The sequence below is a fragment of the Equus caballus genome, chromosome X (genome assembly GCF_041296265.1).
Source record: "Equus caballus isolate H_3958 breed thoroughbred chromosome X, TB-T2T, whole genome shotgun sequence".
NCBI lineage: Eukaryota > Metazoa > Chordata > Mammalia > Perissodactyla > Equidae > Equus > Equus caballus.
Genome location: NC_091715.1, coordinates 142,812,541 through 142,835,672, shown reverse-complemented (window position 1 = coordinate 142,835,672; position 23,132 = coordinate 142,812,541). Strand labels below are relative to the sequence as shown.

General features: G+C 39.8%; 1 protein-coding gene across 1 annotated transcript in view; it reads left to right on the top strand.

Annotated features, from left to right (window-relative positions):
* GABRA3 (gamma-aminobutyric acid type A receptor subunit alpha3) overlaps positions 1-23,132 on the top strand; it is a 211,036-nt gene that overhangs the window by 181,401 nt on the left and 6,503 nt on the right. Inside the window, exons 8-9 of the mRNA XM_070257543.1 lie at positions 5,349-5,501; positions 13,425-13,636. Of these exons, the coding sequence (XP_070113644.1) occupies positions 5,349-5,501; positions 13,425-13,636 (365 nt within the window). The remainder of the gene's footprint in view (positions 1-5,348; positions 5,502-13,424; positions 13,637-23,132) is intronic.

The window sequence follows — 23,132 nt, the reverse complement described above, 5'->3', positions numbered from 1 at the left end:
CAGACAGCGCGGCACAACGCAGCGCGGCACAATGCAGCGCGGCACAACGCAGCGCGGCACAACGCAGCGCGGCACGCCGGGCCCCTAGAGGCCCAGGGAGTCCCTCTGGCCCCTAGATTGTCCACCCGACTGGCGGGAGGAAGAGAATTCTTGGGGCCGCTGCATATTAGTTTTGAAAACAATGTACATTGATAAAGTGTACGTGAGTAAATAGGTGACAATATATTAAGGTTCATTCACACCATTCCGTAGTCTCCAGGTATTAGAAGGAAAGAGATGAGAAAGTTATTTGCGCACTGTTCAGTGGGAATATCTGCAGCATATATTGTTAAGGGATAAGAGCAAAGCACAGAACACCAAATGGTACAGAGATGTGTATTGTATAGGGATGATACTTCTAGAAAGATACACAACAATCTCTTCATTGTAGTGAAAGGAAGGAGAAATAAGATGCGTGGTTTGGGGGCAACTATAGAAAGAAGACTTTTTGCTGTATACCCTTTGATTTAGGAACCATATAAATATTATTACCTTATATATATGTATATTGTCATGTGACTATAGATTATGAGCATTCTTTCCTGAATTCTGGATATGCTTCTCTATGTGGGGTTTCTGTATCCTGCAACCTTACTGAATTCATTTATTGTAACTTCTTTTTTATTTTCGTGGACACTTTAGGGTTATCTAAGATTATATATTATCTTCTGCATTATATCATCTGCAAACATAGACTTTTATATTTCTTCGTTTCCAATTTGGATATTTATTATATCTTTTTCTTGCCTAATTACTCTGCCTAGGACTTCCAGTACTAAATTGAATAGAAGTGGTGAGGTGGACATAGCTCTCTTGTTTCTGATGTTAGAGGAAAAGCTTTTAGCTTTACACGCTAGTATGATGTTAGCTGTGGGCTTGTCATATGTTGCTTTTGTTACTTGAGGTACATTCCTTCTATACCTAATTTCTTGACAGTCTTTATCATAGAAGGATGTTGAATTTTATCGAATGCTTTTCCCATATCTAACGAGATGATCAGTGATTTTTATCCTTTATTCAATTAACGTGGTTATCACATTTATCGATTTGCATATGTTGAACTATCATTGCATTCCAGGAATGATCAGGAATTCCACCTGATCATGGGGAATGATCCTTTTATAGTGCTGCTGACTTTGGTTTCATAGTATTTGTTGATAATTTTTGCATCTATGTTCATCAGGAATATTGGCCTGTAATTTTCTTCTAACATCCTTCTCTGGTTTCGGTATGAGGGTAATACTGGCCTTGTAAAATGAGTTTGGAGGGTTCCCTCCTCTTCAGTTTTTTGGAAAAGTTTAGGAGGATTAGCATTCATTCTTCTTTAAATGTTTGGTAGATTTCACCCGTGAATCCATTTTGTCCTGGAGGTGTTTGTTGGAAGTGTTTAATTACTGACTATATCTCCTAACACAATATTGATCTGTTCAGATTTTCTGTTTTTTCACGATTCAGCGGTCCCTGTTGCATTGTTCAGCACGGCCACAGGGGGCCTCTGCTGGATGTGGGACTAGCAGCTTGCAGCTATTTGTCACCCCCCACCGAAACTAGCTGGCATGCTCTATTGTTTGGGGCTAGTGGGTTTTGATCCTCTGTGGTGGGTGGTTCTGGTAGGCCAGGGCACTGAAGCCAGCCAGTTTTGACCCCCTGTGGTCGCCATTTTGGTGGGCAAAGGACTCGGAGACCCTCTGGCAGCGCCAGCAGCCGGTTTTGACCCTTGTCAGTTGCAGTTTTGGTGAGCGGGAGTACCACAGCATTAGGGGGTGTGACCTTTTTGACTGGCCAACCGCCTTTCAGTGAGGCCTCTGCTGGCGTTCTGCTGTTGGCTGAGCTCTGCTGTTGGGCGGGGCCTCTGCCGGGACTCATCTGCCAGAGCTACAGGCTGCTCTCAGAGGTTGGGTTTCCTGTGCAGGGAAGGCCAGGCAGCTGGCTGGACTCTCTGATCAAGCGGGGTTGCTGGTGATAACCTGGTACCACCGTGAGGATCTGCGCACTAGTAGCTGTAAGTTCCACCCCCTTCTTTGGTCCTAGCTCACCCCACCTGGAATAGCCCTGCCAATTCCCCAAGTGTCCCTCATGAGGCAAGACAGAAGTGAGCCTCCAGGGAAATGCCCCCAATGCTGGGGAAGCTGGATATCTGCCTTAGGCTCTCCTTTTCCCACTAGAGAAACCATAGACCCAGAGGGACCATCCAGGTACTGCACCGAACTGGCGAGGGGGAGGGAAGAAAGCAGCAAAGTGAAACCATTTCTCTTACCCTTGTTAAACGCGTCTTCTCTTGGTCCTTGCGTTCCAAGAGGGTGTTTCAGCCTTTACACTCTGGTTCCGGGATTTTCACAAGGGCATTTTTGTCTGTGGATAGTTGTTACTCCGTACTTTTGAGACGGAGTACTAGAGCCAGGGACATCCTATTCTTCTTCTCTTTGTTCTTTGGAAGAGAGACAGCAAGACAGAAATTGAAGGAAAGGAGGATAGAAAAGGATAGAATTGAAGAAAATATATTCAGTTATTTAAAACAAATGGCTAATTTAATAAGCTTTTGAAAAGTCCACTTGCTTTGCCTTTCAGATCTACAGAATATAAATAATTTATGAATATTTATTATATGTTTTATATATTAAATATTTACACGATCAGATATAAGATTAATAGACAAGATGTTAGGGATATGAAACTAAGATGGGGAAGGGGGAAAATTGCCCAAGCTACTCAAAGTCCATCTCTTGTCAAAAATAAATCCTCAATGCCTTCTCAGTGGAGGGAGAGAGCGAAGGGAAGGACAGAGAGAGAAAGGAGTAGAAATGGACACAGAAAGGAGAGAGGGAGAGAGAGTAGGAGCGGGTGGGGAACAAAAACAGAAATAAAAGGGTTGAAAAAGAAGCAGAGAGAAAGAAAAGAGAGAAACTCCAAAGTTATAATAAAAAGCATATTTCATAATTTTGTATGAGACTTCTTTGCTAAATTAAAAATAAGCCCCCTTGTATTTTTCATGTTCACATAAACAAGCTAGACTGTGAATACACACATAATATGGATTGTGTATTGAGCTTTGGATGACCAGATGCTGCTTTCTCGGCTTAGGTACAGGGAGTGGGTGGGGTACGAAAGTGGGAAATTGCCTCATTTGGGAGACCTGCCAAAATGAAATGTGGGTGGAGAGACGGGTGAAAAATAAGAAGCTCTGACAGGAAAGGTAGTAGAGCAATCAGATCGCATGGGTCTTTGGGGACTGTTTTTGGGATTTTGGCTTTTACTCTGAGAGATGGGAAACCATTGGAGAGTCTTGAGCAAAAGAGAGACCGAATCTGACTTGTTTTAATAGGATCACTTTGGCAGCTGTGCTAAGAGGGCATTGAAGGGGATAAGTACAGAAGCAAGACTAGTTAGAAAGCTATTACAGTACTCTAGATCAGAGATGATGGTGGCTTAGATCAGAGTGGCAGCAGTGGAGGTGGGGAGAAGGGGTCAAATTATGGATATATTTTAAAGAAAGAATTGTGAAGGTTTGCTGATTGATTGTGTGTGTGTGTGTGTGTGTGTGTGTGTATGTGCACATGGAGGCATGCATGAGGGAGGCAGGGAGAGAGAGAAGTCAATGATGATGCTTGGATTTTGAAGAATTTGATTTTGGCCTGTGCTCCTGAGAGCTACCATTTACTGAAATGGGGAAATCTATTAGAGGAGCCAGTTTGGAGGGAGGAGGAGATGGGGAGAGTAAAAGCTAAGACTTGGACGTTTTAGGTCGAGATGCCTATTAGATCCCCAAGTGTGATGTCTAATAGGTAATTGAATATATAGGTCTAGAGTCGTATAGGGAATCCTAGGTCCGCCTTATCAAAATGCCACAGACTAGGAAGCTTAAAACAACAGAAATTTATTATCTCCAAGTTCTGGAGGCCAGAAGTCTGAAACCAAGGTGTTGGCAGGGTTGGTTCCTTCTGGAGGATGTAAAAGAGAATCTGTTTTTTTGCCTTTCTCTCCTAGCTTCTGATGGCTACTGGCAACCCTTGGCATTTCCCGGTTTGTGGATGTATCACTCCAATTTCTGCTTCCATCACCACATAGCATCACACATCTCCCTGTGTGTGTCTATCTTCTTTTTATAAGAGCATCAGTCATAGTAGATCAGGGCTCATCCTACCCTAGTATGGCCTCATCTTAACTAATTACATCTGCAACAACCCTGTTTCTAAAGGTCACATTCTGAGGCACTCAGGGTTAGGACTTCACCATATCTTTCCAGGAGACGCAATTCAAGGCATAACAAGTAGGAAGCCCAGGCAAAAGATATATGTTGAGGAGTTATCAGAGTCTGCGCTTTTCTTTAAAGACACAGGCTGGATGAGAATGCCAAGGGAGTGAGACAGAAGAGAGTACAAACACTGAGTTCCGACATCCTTGAATGTTTAGACATTTAAAGGACCCAGGAAAGGAGACTAGAGAGGTAATGAGGTAGGAGGGAAACCAGAGGAGCAGCATGGCCTAGAAGTTCCATGAAGAGAGTCATTCCAAGAGGATGGAGTGCTTCACTGGGTAAAATGCATTGACAAATCCAGTAGGACTGATAATTAACTATTGGCTTTAACAACATGGGTAATAATTAGTACCCACCTTACAGGGTTGGTGGGAGGGTGTAAAGTTAATACTCTTAAAACCCTCAAAGTTGTTTGGCACATAGTAAGAACTCAATCAGTGTTGACTCTTATTTTGGAGTCGGGGGATGGAGGCCAGCACACACTCTGCTCTGTGAACTTTGGGTTCTAACCCACTAAGTCCGTTTGAACAGCAGAGCACAGTGGTTAGAAAGCATCAGCTGTGGAGCCAACCATCTGGGCTTGAATTCAGGCTCCTCTACTTACTAGCTGGGTAACCTTGTGCAGGCTGCTCAATCTCTCTTTGCCTCAGTGTATTCACCTATAAAATGAAGATAACAATAGTCCTGACGTCATCGGGTTGTTGTAAAGATTAAACATTTTAAGAATGTTAAAGTGCTAGAAGAGTGCCAGTCACATAGCAAATGCTATAGAAGAGATTATTTCCTATTATTATTTAAACGAGGACTAATTTATTTGAATGAACTTGTATCAAAATTGCTGTGTTGGTACACTGTTACCATATATTTTCACACACACAAAAATACGCACTGCAGGTACTTCATGATCATTAAAAAGATTTGGTTACATGGACTTGGGAGGTTCTGGGGTGTCTTGTTTTCAATATAAAAGGAGTTTGTGAACTGAATTGGGGCCCACCTTGATTGAAGAATGTTTATTTGGCTACATACTGCCTAATTTTAACTCTCTCTCCAGGAGAATATGTCGTCATGACAACCCACTTCCATCTCAAGCGAAAAATTGGCTACTTTGTGATCCAGACCTACTTGCCATGTATTATGACTGTCATTCTGTCACAAGTGTCTTTCTGGCTCAACAGAGAGTCTGTCCCTGCCCGCACGGTCTTTGGTGAGTGTTGTTTTATGGAGAATGGTGGGGAAAACATTTGCGAAGTCTTATGATGGGCAGTCAGAGTCGAGGCGGGTAGAAGAACCATTATTGGAGATAGTGGCAATGCCTGAGCCCAGCATTAGTGACTGGGTCATCGGATCCTGGTGTTTCAGAGAAGTGAATTCTTAACAAGGAAGTGGGGAAAAGAAGAGGGTTGGAACAGTAAGGTGACTGAGATGCTTCCTGTCTCAGTCAGGCTTGCTCCAGGAGCTGGGGAGGAAGTGAGTCTTCAGTGAAAAAGAGAGGGAATTAGTGGGCAGAGCTGGAGAAGTGAAGGGTGAGGAACTAAGGTGACGACAGAGAAGTGGATTGGGGCTTTTTTACAACCCATTTTTTTGTCTGAGCATCTGACTTTGCTGCTTCTCCTCTAGCCTTTTTGGAAGTATGAATTATCTGACATTCAGTAAAAGCTACACAAAGTTCAAAGGGTTTTGCAATGATCAGAAATTTTCCTCAATACGAATTTACTGATCTCTAGGAAGGGATTTGCATATCATTAGCACTTTTCCCTGGGAGACTTAAAGCATATAAAACATTTTCTGCCTGTTTTTCCCACTGTAAGACTTTTTAGGAGATAAATATTAATTAACTTAAACTGCCTCCATGGCAGTGGTGGCTGTGAGGCATATGCTGAGTACCCACATAGAAGGCCAATATTTCCTACTAATATCCTGAAGCTACACTGTGTAGTTAAATAGTAAATGATGCTTCAAAAAGAAGCAGCATTTCAGGTCAGGTGGAGGAGGAGACAGCAGTGGCGAAAGAGAAAGAGTAATCTGTAAAGTGGAAACAAAGCTAAAACTAGAAGGGTGTAATATCATGGAAGTCAAGAGAGGAGAGTGTTTCAAGAAGCAGAGGGTAATCCTCTGGAGTGAGTTCTGCTGTGTGCCTAGGTAAGAGGCAGACAGAAACTGTCTGTTGGTTATGGTGATATGCTTGGTTGTTAGTGATCTTGAAAAGAACAGCTCTGGTGAATTGGAGGGAGCAGAGACTATATAGGAGTAAGTTAAAGATACCCATTTTGGGAAATGCAATAAACTAGATACCCTGAAAAATTCTTCCTCTACAGAATCCTAGAACAGCTACATAAAACATAGAAAACATTCTGTTTTAATATCTGAACTTATAAAAACTTAAAGGAAATACTCAGGGGCCCAAATGGAAGAAGGAACTGAAAGCTGGAGTGTTAATCACGTGAGCTGACACTGTCGTAGCGGAAGATGGGTGGATGGACTCCTAGTCTGGGTAAATGAGAGTGAGTTTTCAGGTTACGCAGAAAGGCTTTGAGCCTGAGTAAAGTTAAGGGGTGGAACTAGGATTGTGCGAGGCTGAATACTGGCCCCCAAAGACATCCGTGTCCTAATCCCTGGAACCTGAGAGTGTTACCTTATATGCCAAAAGGGACTCTGCAGATGTGAACTAAGTTAAGGATCTTGGGATGGGGAGATTATCCTGGATCATCTGGATGGGCTCTAAATGAAATCACAAGTGTCCTGATAAGAGTGAGGGAGAGGGAGATTTGCCTACAGAGCAGAAGGCAGTGTGGTGAAAAAAGCAGGGGAGATTTGAAGATGCTATGCTGTTGGTTCTGAAAGAGGAGGAAGGGGCCCCCAAGCCAAGGAATGCAGCTCTAGAAGCTGGGAAAGGCCATGGCTTCTCTCTCTAGAGCCTCCACTGGGAGTGAAGCCCTACTGACACCTCGACTTTAGCCCCATAAAACTGACATCAGAGATTCTGGCCTCCAGAACTGTAAGAGAATGTATCTGTGTTGTTGTAAGCCACTAAATTTGTGGTAATTTGTTACATAAGCCATAGGAAACTAATATAAGCATTCATCCCATAAATCCAATACCGTCAAAGGGTTATGCCCTCAATGCAAAAGAGTGCTAGAAAAATGTGGGAATCGGTGCAGGGAGACAACAAGGAAGCATGTTGTTTTGGCCTGGGCTTTGTGTAAAATATAGGATTCCTTAAGAATTTATTTTTAATTCAAACTTGGCCTCACATGAGTTTAAAGTTCATATTTACGCTAACTGCATTGATGTGAGAACCTCCAAGATGAAACATTAATTTAAAAAGTGATTGCAAAATTTTTGTGTGACCCAACAGCCAAGAAAAGCCAATATCCTCCTAAAGAACAAAACGGAGAGACTAGCCTCGTAAGATGTCAAAAATAATTAAAAAGCTATAGTAAAGATGTGTGTTCTTGGCACAAGGAGAAGAAAAATAAATAAATGAAACACTATAGAGAGAGTAAAAATAGACCCACATATATAAAAACTTGATTTATGACAGAGATGGCATTGAAGAGAATTAATTTGAGGTTAATCATGGTCTTAAATATAAAAGCTAAAAATGTAATGCTCTTAGAACTAAATATAAGACAATATCTTTGCAAATTTGGAAGGAAGAAATTCCTTAGTGCACAGAAAAAGTAATAACAGTGAAGAAAAAAGAATAAATTGGACCTCATCAAAATTGAAAATTTCCACTCATCAGAGGATAACATTAAGAAAATGAAAAGGCAAGCCATAGACTGAGAGAATATATTTTATAAATGTACAGATCTGATAAAACATATATTCCAAAAATATAAAGAATCCAATTTAAAAAACTGAAAAAAACATGAGCATTTTACCAAGAATATATATAAATGCCCATAAGCTCATGGAAAGACATTTAACATCATTTTGTATCAGGGAAATGCAAATTAGAACCACACGGAGACATTACTTTATAAACACCAGAATGGCTAAAATTAAAAAGACTGGCAATTCCAAATATTTGTGAGGTTGAGGAGCAATTGGCACTCTCATACTCTGCTGGTGAGGATGTAAAATGGTACAACCACTTAGGAAAACAGTTTGGCTACTTCTTATAAAGGTTAAAATACATTTACCCTAAAATCTAGGTATTTTACTCCTAGGTATATACCCAAGTGAAATGAAAATATATATCCATAAAAGGCTTATACAAGAATGTTCATAACAGCTTTATTCATGAAAGCCCCAAACTGGAAAACATCCAGTGTCCATCAACAAGTGAAGGGGTGAATACACTGCTGCATATGCGTACAGTGGATTAACAATATTGATTCACATAACGATTTGGATGAATCTCGAAAATTGTGTCGAGCTAAGAAGCCAGACACAAAATAGTACATAATATTTGATTTTATTTATATAAAATTCCAAAACAGGCAAAACTAAGCTATGGTGTTAGAGATCAAAGCAGTACTTTCTTCTGGGGGTGGTGGACTGACTGAAAAATCAAACTTTCAAATCGCTATGATGAATATGTTTAAGTAGTTGAAAGAAACATAAGAATTCCATCATATGACCAGTGTGTGGGGAGAGAGAGACAGAGAGAGCATGCATGAAAGAGCAAGCACATTGGAAATTCTAAAATTGGAATACATAGATAAAAACTCACTGGTATAGATACAGTTGAAGGGAGAAGGGAAAATTCATGAACTGGAAGAAAATATCTAGAATGAGGCCCAGAAAGACAAAAATGTATAAAATGCATTAAGAGAGAGAAACAACATACGATTTATTGGGAAGGTCTAACAGAGGGAATTGGAATCCTAGAAGGAGGGGAGTGAGAGAATAGTCCAGAAGAAATTTTTGAAGAGATAATGGCTGAACACTGTCCAAACCTGATGAAGGACAAATAGGCACGATTACAAGAAGGCCTATGAACTCAAGGAGGATAAATTAAAAGACATACAAACAGAGACACATTAGAGTGAGACTTTTGAAAACAAAAAACAAAGAGAAAAATCTTAAAAGTAGCCTGGAAAAAAAAGTACATTGCCTTTAAAGTCATTATCAATAGACTATCAGTTGACTTCAACAGAAACAATAAAAACATTTTCAGACCAACAAAAAAAAAACACTAAAACTTCATTATCATCAAACCCTCACTAAAGGGAGTTCTTCAAGCCAAAGAAAAATTGTCCCAGAAGGAATGTTTAAGATGCATTTAAAAAGAATGAGAGTAATAAATATAAATGAATGACTGTTGAATGTATAAAACAATAACAGTGGCTTATTGGGTGTACAATATATTTAGAATATAAGACTAGACCATAATGTAATGTATATAAGTTGAGATGGGGATAGATGGTTTCATTGTCAGGGAAACGTGTAAAAATGTCACTTAATATTTAGTTTTCATAAGTCAAAGATGCATGCTGACTGAAGCTCTCATACATCTGATGGGAATGTTAAATGGTACAACCACTTTACACAACCACTTGGCAGTCTCATATAAAGTTAAACACGTGCTTGCCATATAATCATACAGTTCCATCCCTAGGTATTTACCAAGAGAAATGAAAGCGTATTCCAACACACAGACTTGTGTGTAAATCTTCCTAGCAGCTTTATTCATAATAGTTGAACATTGGAAGCAGTCCAGATGTCCATTAGTAGGGGAATGGATAAACAAATTATGTTCTATCAATACAATGGAACACTACCCTGAAATTAACAGGAATGAACTAAAGATAGATGCAGCAACATGAAGGAACCTAAAGAATACTATGCTGAGTGAAGGCAGTTAGACACAAATGAATACATACTGTATGATATTTATATGCAATCTAATCCAGACTGAAAGAACGCAGAGCAGTGGTTACCTGGGGCCAAAGAGGGGATGAAGTGGCTACAAAGGAACCTTTGAGGTGATAAACGTATTCTGTAGATGATACCTATGAGAAAGGGCACAGAGGGATATCACCAGATGGTGGAAATCTCACAGGAGCACAGGTTACCACAAGACTATGATAGTGTAATGGTCTAAGGAGTACTAAAGATCAAGGAGAATGTGGACTCCTACCTCTTGAGCTCTTGATTCTGAATGATAAACCACCTCTTGAGAACCGAAACAGTATACTCAATAGGAGAGTCAGGTTTCAGTTAGGACCAAAAGAGGAAAGTGCATTCAGAGAGGAGGTGGAGAATATAGGTGATCATAGAGCAGCAGAGTTGGAAAGTTAGAAGAGTTTGGGAGAAAGAGGTTGTTAAGAAGGAATGAGGGACTGGGTCATATTCAGTAATGTACTTTGTCAAACAGGATTCAAGCTGACTTACAATGCATTAACAAAAAGCCTTGCCCTTGTGGTGGTGTCTCAGCTCAACAGGTATATGAAGGATGATTAATTCTGATTGTCTCCTGGGGAGAGTGAGTGCTCATTTTGAATGCTGTGGTCTGAAATGTTTTAATTTTTGTATCCTTAGGACCTAACTATAAGGCACAGAATAGACAGTTGTTAATGTTGGAGAAAAAAAGAGAACAAGACCTATATTATTGATAATAATAACAATATTGTTACTACAAGAAAAGAATATTATTCACTCTGACGGGAGCAAATGTGGTACAATGCCATGGGCTGTAGGCTGAGCAGAGCAGTTCCACTCATCACACAGGCACTAGGGGCCTACTCTGCCAGGTATTGTGTTTGGAGTTGAACAGATAGAGACGAATTACCCATGGTCCCTGCTCTCAAGCAACTCCTGGTTTAGTGGGGCAGACATGTATAATCAAAGAAGTATACTTTTAAGACTTTTAGAAGTGCTTAAAGGAAGTGAAGCAGGGCATTCACAAAAAACTTTCTAGAAGAGTCTTGAAAGAGAAGCACTGGATGGCAGGCCTGGATCTCTTTTAAAATCCCCAACCTCTTTGTCCATCCATGAAGTGTACCAAATGCTTGATTGAGGGTCTTACCAGCTCTGACTAGCTAAGAGCTTTTCACAACATGACAGTGCTAATTAAGCCCTAGAGGCTAGAGCTCTAAAAATCTCTACTGAGCTATGGCACAGAAACACTTGTGTTGCAGTGCAGTCCTCTCCGTCCATGCACTGGCACACTGCTGTGAATGTGCCAGGGTGGACGACTGCATTTGCTGATAACCATAAATGACGTAACTTGTTTCTCCCATGAATTACTCCTTGCTCGGTGTGGGCAGAGGGTTACTGAGCCCGGGGTCCATTCTCAGAGCTTAGCAGGCTACAAATTCAGACAGTTTGTTCATAGGTACTAGCTATGTGGCTGATTCCTGACAGAGCTTAAAATGTGTTTTTGCTAATTAGCCTTGACGACTCTCTGCCTAAGTTTGTGCAAAGGTACTCCTTTAAGGGTCTCTCTGTTGAAACTGTACTAAGTCTTTTCCAGTCTGGGTTTTCATTTATATAGCAAGTATGTAAGTAAGGTACTCAAGAAAGCAAGATATGATGAAGCCCCAGAGACTGCACCACACATGCTGACTCTCTGGGTAGAGTTAATAGTTAATAGGCTTTATCTGCTTGCTCTTCTATGCAACATCTCCCACCCCATTAGGACTTTCTTCCATGCCCTGTTTGACCTGGCTCATAAGGCTCACATGCCCCATCCTCTTGAGCATGCCAAAACTCCGAAAGAGGTTCTGACTATTCCCCCTTCAAGTCTGGATGACTGTGGGTACAGCAACTGCCTCATCAAAACTCTGAGGGATAGAGACTGCAGGGAATATTCATAGCTGGGGAGAATGATGGCACAGAGAGACTAAGGCAATTGCCCAAGATACAGAGCAAGTAAGTGGCGAACTCAGGACTTGTAACTTCTCTGTAAGTATTCGGGACTAGAATATTATTGCTAACAGTTAGAAAATTATTATTATAAAACTGTTTAAAATGTGATTATAATTATACTAATATAATTAATTATATAATTATGACAATACTGTTGCTATAATAACAGTAAAAATAAGAGTAATGTTACTTATGGAAGCTACTATTTAGTGAGTGAGTACTCCCCGATAGTGTGCTATGGGCTTTATACACATCATCTCGTGGGCTCCCCCAACAAATCTCTGAGTCTGGTATCAACACACACATTTTACACATGATAAAGCTGAGACTTACTGGGGGTAAAGCACCATGTTCAGGGTCATGTTACTAGTAAGCGGGATTGCTGGAATTGCAGTCTATTTCAGTCTGACTCTACAGCTCATATTGTTAACTACAACACTGTATAGCTCATATGTATATCTAGAATATGAAAAGATAACAAAAAAATTTTAATAGAATTTAAAAGTGAATAAAGGTAAGTGTTAAATTTAGGTTAATAATACTACCAAGAAAAAGAATCAGTTGATCTAAAAGCAAGCTCTGGTTTGGCAAAAACTCACAAGAAATAGATTCTGGAACAGCTTTGGTTGTCCACAAAGCTCAATAGAACCTAGACTGTGATGCAGCTAAGAACCATTTTCTACAATAGTTTGTTGCATTTTTAGGAGAACAGTGTCCACAATAAGGGAAGTGAAAATCCTACTGAGCTCAGACTATGTCCTGAGTCTTGGGCTCAGTTCTGGGCTGTTCAGAAGAGAACTAACTACCAGAATGGGAAAGGAGGAGAAACAAGAGAAGGAACGGACCATGTTCATTCTGGAGATGAACAGATTCATGAGGAACCATGGCCACCCTCTCCAACTCTCTGAAGGCCTATCCTGGAGAGGAGGGAGCAGGCTTTTTTCCCCCTGCATTGCCAGAGACAGAACTCTGAGATCAGTCAATGGGCTAAGAGGTACAGGAAAGTGGGTTTCAGCTCATAAGGTAGGTATTTCTAATTAAAAAGCTCTCTTACAATGAAATGGGTCACCTACTCGTCAGTGAAAATGTTTAAGCAGAGGCTAGAGGACAACTTTTAGAAGTGCTGTACTGGAGATTCCTATTCCTGTGAAATGGGATGGGGTGGTTACTAGGTAGAACTTTGACATTCTCTGTTTTTCCCTTTAAAGGGGCCCTTTTGAGTGGGGTATCTGGTAGAAAGTTGGCGATCTCATCAAATATGCTCTAAATGTCTCCCAGTGGAACTGGTTCTCATCTTCCCTCTCCCTAGGTGTCACCACAGTTCTCACCATGACCACCTTGAGTATCAGTGCCAGAAACTCCTTACCTAAAGTGGCATACGCGACGGCCATGGATTGGTTCATAGCCGTCTGTTATGCCTTTGTATTTTCTGCGCTGATCGAATTTGCCACTGTCAACTACTTCACCAAGCGGAGTTGGGCTTGGGAAGGCAAGAAGGTGCCAGAGGCCCTGGAGATGAAGGTGAGATACAGCAAGCGTGGGGGCTGGGAAGCACTCCCTGAGAGAACTGTATTGGAACCAGGAGTGGGCAGCCTGCAGCCTATGGGAACTGGCCAGGGCTGTGTGCTATTCACTGGGGTCATCAATCCAATTCTCAACTGGAGTGCTTCTTGGCAATGTGGAGTGTTTGCTGGGGACAAAAAGAAGAGGGTAGGTATCATGGAGGGTTGGTGTCTTATCGTGAGGGAACAAACCTAAGTGTGATACTGCTAGTCTCGAGGGGAACCCACTGTACTGACAAAGTCACCCGGAAGAGTGGACTCTATCTTCAACCCAGAGAACAATCTTTAGGGCCACCTCTGCCCCTCACTTTCCAGTATGTTCCCATTTATAGTCAAACCAAAGTGATTGCCATTCCTTCTGTGTCTTTACTTATTTTTTTACTCTCTACCTGGAATGTTCTTTTCTTTTTTCCCTGCATAATGAAGACCCACTCATTCTTCAAGACACAGATGAAATGCTATTTTCTTCATAGAGCCTTTCCAAAATCATTCAGGTAGCTTTAGCTTTTCTTGGGGCAGGGGTGCTCCTGATATTAAAAGCATTTCTTTGTATTAGAGTTATTTGTCTGCATCCTCACTAGACACAACTTCTTGAGGGCAGGGGTCTGTCTGCATGATCTTTCTCACTAGTTAGCATCCTTGCATAGCATCTGACTCATAATAAAAGCTAAATAGATGTTAGTTGAATTGGTGGATGGATGGGAAGGAAGAAAACAGAGAGAAAAAAATAGTAAACCAACTGGAATTGGTAGGAATAAAACATGAATACAGTGAAATCAAGATTGTTGTGCTTGGCTGCTTTAAAAGAGTTCAGATCTCTAGATCTAGATGAAGACTATCCAAAGATGCTAAAAAGAACTGGCAGAAGTGGTCCCAGAACCATTCCAGTACCCTTTGAAGAATCATGGAGAAGAGAAAAGATAATGAAGATTTTTCAAACGGGAGGAAAAGATATATTCCATAGAATACAGACTGGTGAGTTGGCAAAATTTTAGAATAGCTTTTAACTATTTATTTAGATAGAATTTATTAACTCCTTGCTATAAATTATGAAGAAATAAGTGTATTTATCCTTCTTCCATCTACTCTACCATAGGAAATTTTTGGTTGGTTTTATTATTATACTTAGTCTGGTTGTTACCTTTGGATCCTTAAAATATATTTACCCTTCTAGTACTTGAGTTGTCAGCTATGAACAGGGTCTGCTGACCCCTCACCCATTACAAGATAGAAGGAAATTAGTATACTTAACCTACTTCTCACCTTTTCTCTCTACCAGTCTCTGTTGTCTCCCAACATTTTTTATACCAGTATTTCTGCATTGTCAAGTTTTATAGCATTTATGCAGCCATAATTCCTATAGTTGATTAGTCATAGTTCTACATTTAAATGCGCTCTCTTCTCAAAATAATCCTTTTATCCATTTTCCCATTCATTGTTTAGTTATCTTAAGGCTATCCTCTAGAAGTTTCTTTAAGAAGGGCTCATAGGAACCGTACTTCCTACTCTCTTGGATGTGTAAAATTATCTGTCAATTGTGTTTATACTTGAATTATAGTTGGGCCATTGTACAATTTGTGGGTCACATTCTCTTTCTCTGATGTCCATGTAGACATGGATTGTTATACTCAATTCTAGCAGTTCATGTTGTGATGAAGAAGTTTAAAACCACCCTGAGTATCTCTCACATAATAGGTGACTTGATTTTATGGCCTAGAAGCCCATATGAATGTGTCTTTTATTTACAAACTGCAGTTACATTACGAAGATATATCTTGATCTCTTTGTCTGAATGTTTTCTAGGACAGCATGCTGCCCTTTAAGCCTGTAGACTCACAGCTGTCTTTGTTTCAGGAAAGCTTTCCTGAAATACCTTGTTCTGCTCTCTTCCTGGAAGCGCAGATTATACACATCATAGAGCTTTCTTTGTCTTCCATATCTACTATTTTTCTCTAATAGTTTTTAACTGTTATTTTTCATTTCATTTTGCTCATTTTTCTCAAGCCTGTCTTCCATGTCTCTGACCTTTTTCATCAGTGTCTTTTTACCTTCATTTCTGTAGTAGTATTTGTCCTTACATTAATTTTATGATCTTTGATGACTTATTTTTCGTGTGTTCTATGTTTATTTTGTGTGCTGTTCCACAATCCTTTTTGGTTATTTTTCCTCCTTTTTGCAACATGTTTTGCATCAGTACCACATTAGTTTGTTTTCAATTTTACTAGCTCTGCTCTGTGTGAAAGTATCATTTTGGGGAGGAGCTGAGAGAGTGAGTAGGATAGTAGCGAGTAGTTGGGAGTGAGTAGTCTGAGCGTCATCTGTTGTCTATGTAAACTCTTATGAGTACTCCTCCTTATAGTTGTGATTCTGCTTCTCACTAGCAAGAAATTTCCCTTGCTCACAGGAAAGCCCTATATATATAGTTGTGTGTTTGCTTGTGTGTGTGTGTGTTTAGTATTATATCCTTTAATTTCTCCAGTCTCTACTTCCTCCTGCCACTATGTGATGGTGAAGCAGTGTTCCAAGATGTTCTACCAGCCTGAAAACTGATTTTGTTTCAAAACAAGGGTCCTTTTTTTTCCTCACTCAGGTCGTGCCACCCACCTTTTAGGCCTCAATTCTTGGCCTGAAACCCAGAACAACAGGCATCCTTGGTATATTCTTTACCCTGATCCAATTTTTACTGTGTTTGGGAGCCCCTAGTTTTGGGGATCAGGGTTAAAAATGCTTTCAAGTTTCATCAAAGATTGAGTTTTGGTTTCTATGTCTCATTTTCCTTATAGTTTTTGGTTGGTTCCAGAGAGGAGAAGGAAGCAAAGATGTCCTCACTCTGACATATTAAACTGAAAGCTCCCTAGAATACATTATTAAACAGATGTTTTAAGAGCAGTTAGCGCTAATCACTGATATCCAGCCTGAGTTCACTAAGAAGAAATTATGCCAAACTAACCTTAAGAAATTTTATGAAAAGTTCACTAAACTGGTAGACCAGGAAATATCATAGACTTTATTAAGACATCTAACTTGTTTTATTATGCCTTCATGAAGAAGAAACAGCAGTTGAAAAATAGTACAATTAGGCTGATGTTGTTGGTTGACCAATTGAAGTCAAACAAAATTGAATGATGGATGGACATCAACCCGAATGGTCATCCTGGTGATAATCCACAGGGCTTTGTCATTGACCCTTCCCTCTTAAATGTCATCAGTGACTCAAATGAAGACATAGAAGGTAGGAGATTCCAGTTTGTAAGCTGCCATTAATGAATGTTGGTTGGAGAAGAGTATCTTCTGAATTATGAATCAAAAAGAATTTCTGAAGTTTGAGAGAATAGGCTAAAATCAAAAGATTAACGTTTGCTAAATCAAAGAAATTCTTATGCATAGGTATAAAAAAATTAGTTCTGAGATAGAAAAGCTAACCACAATTGCACATTATAAATAAGATGCTGGGATATAGAGAAAACGCAAATTTAATGTAAGCCTTCCAAGTGGTATAACTCTCAAAAGGGAAGATTTGATTTGAGCCTGAGTTAACAGTTAACTAGAACAAGTGAGATGATAAGCCCTTTTACTCTGTACTGGTTGAGCCACGTTTAAAGTACATTGTTCCAGTTTGGTTACTGCAACGGAGGAGGGACAAATGCCTCAAGGGGACGGTGATTGCTAATTTCAGATATCTGAAAGGCTGTCACGGATGTCTTGCTGGGAAGAGGTGTGGGGGTGGTTTGATGTCAGCGAGAGAACTAGAATAGATTGTTAAGAGACTGTAGATGTAGATATCAAAAATGATGACCATTTCCCCAATTCCAACGAGCGCTGAAAAGGAAAAAAGAGAACAAAAAGAATTGTCTAAAACTCTCTGCAAAGATGGTCATCTCAGTCTTCTTCCTTAGTTCCTCTCCATGGTAAATCCATTTAAGTTACCCAAAAGAAGTCAATTATGAGATTTGAAAAAAAACAACAACTATGGAATGAATAGAAATAGGTCTCTAATGTGAGGGTGCTATACTTTGTCCACGCTGCTACAATGTGCAGGGATGAACAGTGAGAACCACTGACCCACAGGAAAAAAGGCTGAACTGCACTGAGAGTAAAACTATTGGGACTTAATCATAAATTAGTTTCTTTTTTCCTCCTTTAGAGAGACATGTTAAGCCTTATTTGCTTCGTAAAGCTAGAATGAGTGAGCATGAATCTGTTTAAAACTAATATAAATGATTTATAAATCTATTTCTGATCCATACTATGATTAGGGATTAGATAAAATGTAAGGAGAAAGATTATAAAGCAAAGGAAAAGAAGGAATAGGTGAAAACAAAATCTCATTTTCAAATGAAGACAAATGACTAGCTTATAATAGCACTCCAAAATATAGCTGAACTGCAGGCTTTAAGGATCAGCTACATGTGTTTATCACTGCTTCCTTTGCACATCCTACTAAAATGAGAGTCAAGAAATAAAATACAAGCTCACAAGCATCAGGAGAACTGGAGAAGGGATTTCAGTCAGACAAGAGATTTTAATGCATTGTTTTAGAAGAATAAACTTGGGAAGAGAGAATAAGAACCCATTTATTAAGCTGAAGCAAGACAGAATCCCAGAGAAACTCGGTGTTTGAGGTGATCGATACAGCAGAGAATAAAGCACAGGGGTGCAACTAGAGGGACTGTTAAAAGTGTGTGTACAGAATAGTCAAGACCCCAGAGCCTGCCCAACATGTGAAATGTCTGCAGCCAGATGTATACTTTGCAGAAAAACAGCAGAAGCTTCTCTTCTAAAGAAGCTGAATGTCTCCCGAGAAAAGACCTTTGCATAGTGACATTTTGGAGTACCCCATAAAACGATCTGCTTCCAACTGATCTTCTTAAATGATAGTCTGCAATCAATAAGCCAGCTCAGGTACACTGAGCATACACACATCTTTTATGTTGCCAAATAATATTGAGATACCAAGGATTACCAAAATGAAGTTTACAATCTGAAAGAGAAAAACAAAGATTAAAAGAAAAAAGCTCATCTTGGAGGGAACAAATATAAATTCTCTTTAATTCCCTAAATTAAGAAAAACAAAACTTTTATATTTTTAAATATATCATATCAGTAAAACAAGAATACGATGCTAATACAAAAGGAAATCATAGAATAAGGAAGAGCCCTTAAAATTAAAAAGAATTGCCAAAATAAAAATTTCAATAGAGATGGAAAAATAAACTGAAGTTGGGGCCGGCTCCATGGCCGAGTGGTAAATTTCGCGTGCTCTGCTTCTGGTGCCCAGGGTTTCGCAGGTTCGGATCCTGGGTGTGGGCATGGCAAAGCTCATCAGGCCATGCTGAGGTGGTGTCACACGTGGCACAACCAGAGGCACTCACAACTAGAATATACAACTATGTACTGGGGGGGGGGGGGTTGGGGAGAAGAAAAAGGAAAAAAAAAAGACTGGCAACAGTTGTTAGCTCAGGCGCCAATCTTTAAAAAAAATAAACTGAAGGCATCTCCCTACAAGTAAAGCAAAAAGAAAAAAACAAGCGGAGAAAGTTAAAGAAAATATAAGAGACTTAGGGATGAATCCAGGAAGTCCATCCAACTGAGAAGCTGCAGAATGAGTGAAAAGAGAAAAATGAATGAAGGGAATTAACAAAGCACTAATAGGAGACATTTTTACAAACGGAAAGACATAAGCCTCCAGGTTGAAAGCGTCCTCATAGGCCCACATGAAGGCACATCATCATGAAACTTCGGAAAACCAGCGATAAAGCGACAGTCAAAAGCTTCTAGAAAGAAAATAAATGTTATCTGCAAAGAATTGATTGGCCAAATGGCATCACACTGCTCAACTACGTTGGATGCCGGAAGACAGTGGAGCAGTAAATCTCATAAATCTGAGGGACAAATGATTTTCAACCTAGAATCCTATGCCCTGCCAAAGTATCAACTAAGTAGAGATGTACAGTTGTCATTTTCAGACCTACAAGAACTCAGAAATGTCACTCCCCACGCACTCCACCTTAGGAAGATACTAGAGGATATGTTCTATTAAAACAAGAGAGGAGAACATAAAAGAAAACGACACTGGATCTAGAAAAGAGGGCATCCAACAGAGAAGATAAGTGAAGAGAAGTCCCAAGATGAAACCTATGCAGCAAGCAAGCCTGGGGAGGAAGCAGTCCAATTTGGAGCAGGAGGCTAGAGGTATTTATATGGTTCTTTACAATGATGTTACCACTGATATCGATTGAACTAAAAATATTGCTGTAATTGTATTAGAGGATGGAGGAGGAGTTGCATAAGTGAGGTAAATCATTATCATGAAAAGATGGTAAGTTATGTGTAAAACCGGTGGCAGTATAAGCATATCATTTAGAAATAACCCTTAGAAGTATCAGCTAAGAGAATTAAAAACAATTATGAGTTGCTGGACAAGATTGGGGGTGCATCGGGGTAAGGGTTCCCTGGTTTTCATTATAAGCCTTTAAGTTCTATTTTTTTAAAAGTATGTGCATTATTACTTTGATTAATTTTTTGAAAATTAGAAATAATAAAAGCAAATTAAAATGAAATAAACCTCTACATTTAAAAAGAAGATAATCATTATTCTCAGAACTGCTTTTAAAATATTCATAAATGCTTTTTTTATTGGGTTCATAATAGTTTACATCATTGTGAGATTTCCGTTGTACATTATTTCTCGTCTGTCACTACATAAGTCCTCCCCTTCACCCCTGTGCCCACCCCCCACCCCCCTTCCCCTGGTAACCACTGAACTGTTTTCTTTGTCCATGTGTTTGTTTATATTCCATGTATGAGTGAAATCATATGGTGTTTGTCTTTTGAATATTCATAAAGTCTTATCTAAATTTTGAAAACAGTAATTCTTAGGCTCTTTTTCTTATTTCCAAATAATATTTGAATGCTCTAGAATAATATCTTATTTTACATTAGAGAAACTTCCACACACTTCCATACTGAACTTCCATCCTCATCTTGGAAAAGTTTAGTTACTTATCATTAATGGCCTTTAAATTTATGAGGCATTCCTATAAACACAGCCACAAATCGAGTCACCCCTTAGTATTTTCTCTGTGGGGTGGATAATACTCACCATGGGTTAAGTTTTATTCATAAACTAGTGGTCTTCTCACCCTGTTCTACAGTAGGCATAAATGTCCTGACAACAACTGTACTCTGTTACTGGTAAATCGATTGAAACAAAAACAAACAGCAATCATTTCTGGAATATCTGTGGGATGCAGAGCTAAACATTACATGACCCCAGTACTCAGGAGCTGACTGCCTAGGGAGGAAAGTAATGTATATATACACATAGACAGAGCCCAGAAACAGGACCAAGTGCCATAGGAGAGAGAAAACCAAAGTGTTCCCTCTCCATTATTTTCTTTTCACCTTAACTTGGCTGTTTCCGGAGGAAACTACTTCCTCAGTTGCCATTGCAATAGGAAGCCACGCTTCTATCCCTTCCTTGCTGCTTCCAGGTCATTACCTCCTCCTTTACTTCATGCAGACTGCCTTGCGCTTTGATGCTTCTCTCATCTGGCTGTCTCACTCTCTATTTTCCTTCATCTTACCAACGTTATTGACTCCAACATGCTCATTTCATATGTAGGATTTTTACAGGTAGTTTACGTTTTTTGCAACAACTGCAAGTTTTGTCTTTGTTTTCCACTTGGATGACCCATCTGATATCATAAACTAGAACTGAGCCTGTGGCCAGTACTATCAGCGGAGCTCTGGGTCATCTCACCTGCTGGGTACCGCTACTGTGTCCACCACTAGGTGAGGGCTTTGGAAATGGACCAATCTAATTGCCTGTATACTTGCTCTAGTGGTTTTGTTTCTTTGTTTTTGTCAAGAAGACTGTAAGAGTTAAATCTGCTAATCGTATTAGTATGTTTGGACCTGTCACCTGATATCAGAAAGCTCATAATAAACTTTGTTTTGGACGTGCGAGGTCATATGTTCTACAGGACCCACCTCCATGTCATCTCTGATCAATGCACAAATTATAGTTTCCTCTGTGGTTATTTATCCTCCCCTCACTTCTTATCTTTATACTCTAATGTGCGTTCTTCTAGACTTATCCTCCTACCCCTCATAAACTTTCCTTCACTTCCTTCAGAAACTCTTGTTCACTGGAAAATAAACTATTCTGTACAACTGGCTTTTTCACTGAATGACCCCTCCAACTACTTCCTGTCTTGACTGACACCCATGTCTCAGCTGGAGATGTTAATCTTCTCTCTCCCGTTTTCCGGAAGTGAAGTTCACATCCTCTTAATCCCCAATATTGCTTTCAGACTATTACTCTTCCACTCTTTTATACTAAAGATGTCTCCTTTGAATCTCCAGATCTTCACTTGGATTCTCATACATCAGGATTTCCTGTTTTTCTCTTACTTCCTTGATATTCTCCTTCGCACTCAAGTTGCCATCTCTCTCACTGGCCTCATTGGATTTCCCTCTTAATTTTATTCCTGTGCTTTTTATGCCAACTATCTATTCTCTGCCCAACAGTCAGAATGATCATTTAAAACTGTAAATTAAAAAAATGTGGCTCAAAATACTTTAATGGCTTCCAACCATAGTTAGATCAAAATCCATAATGCTTATCATGGCTTTGAAAGTCTTATAGGATCTGGTCCCCAGATCTGTGATGCTACCTCTTACCATCCTTTTTTTTTTTTTCATTCAACTCCACTTAGGTCAAGGAGTGGCCTCCTTGATGGTCCTTGTACAAGTCACTCTTGTAGCAACCCGAAGTGCTTTGTCATTACTATTCTCTCTCTCTGCAAGTTTTGTTGCTCACATCTTTTCATGGCTTGCTTTCTCATTTTATTCAGATCCCTGCTCACCTTCTCAGAGAGACTTTCTCTGACTAGCGTTCATCATCCTTCTTTGTCCCCGCCCTGCTCTATGTGTCGCCATTATACTTCTCACCTCCTGGCATATATTGTTGTGTATATTTAGTTGCTTACATGTTTATTACATACTCCTCTTCACTGGAATGTGAGCTCCTTGAGGGCATGGGCCATGTTTTACTGTTCACTACTGTACCCCTAGCACCTAGCATAGAGCCTGCCATGTAGTAGACACTCAGTAAATACTTGACAAATAAATGAATAACCTCTATAGTTTCTCAAAGTCCATGGTTCCCTCTCTTCTTGCTTTTCTCTCTAGCCTTGGCCATGTGCTGTATCACCGCAGTCACTCACCAGCACCCTCCACCTCCTCAGTCACTTCAGTCCAACTCCCCTACTTCTCTCTCAAAAAACTCCACAGCCATTGATGGATTGGTGACATTTATGAGTTTATACTTTTGAGGTCTGCTGGGCTTTAACCTGTCCTGCATTCCTTCTCTGTGTCCCTAATCAGTTCTGTCTTCTATTTCCTATAAAATGTATTTTAAATCTCGACTCTTCCCTTCACCTTCTCCATGA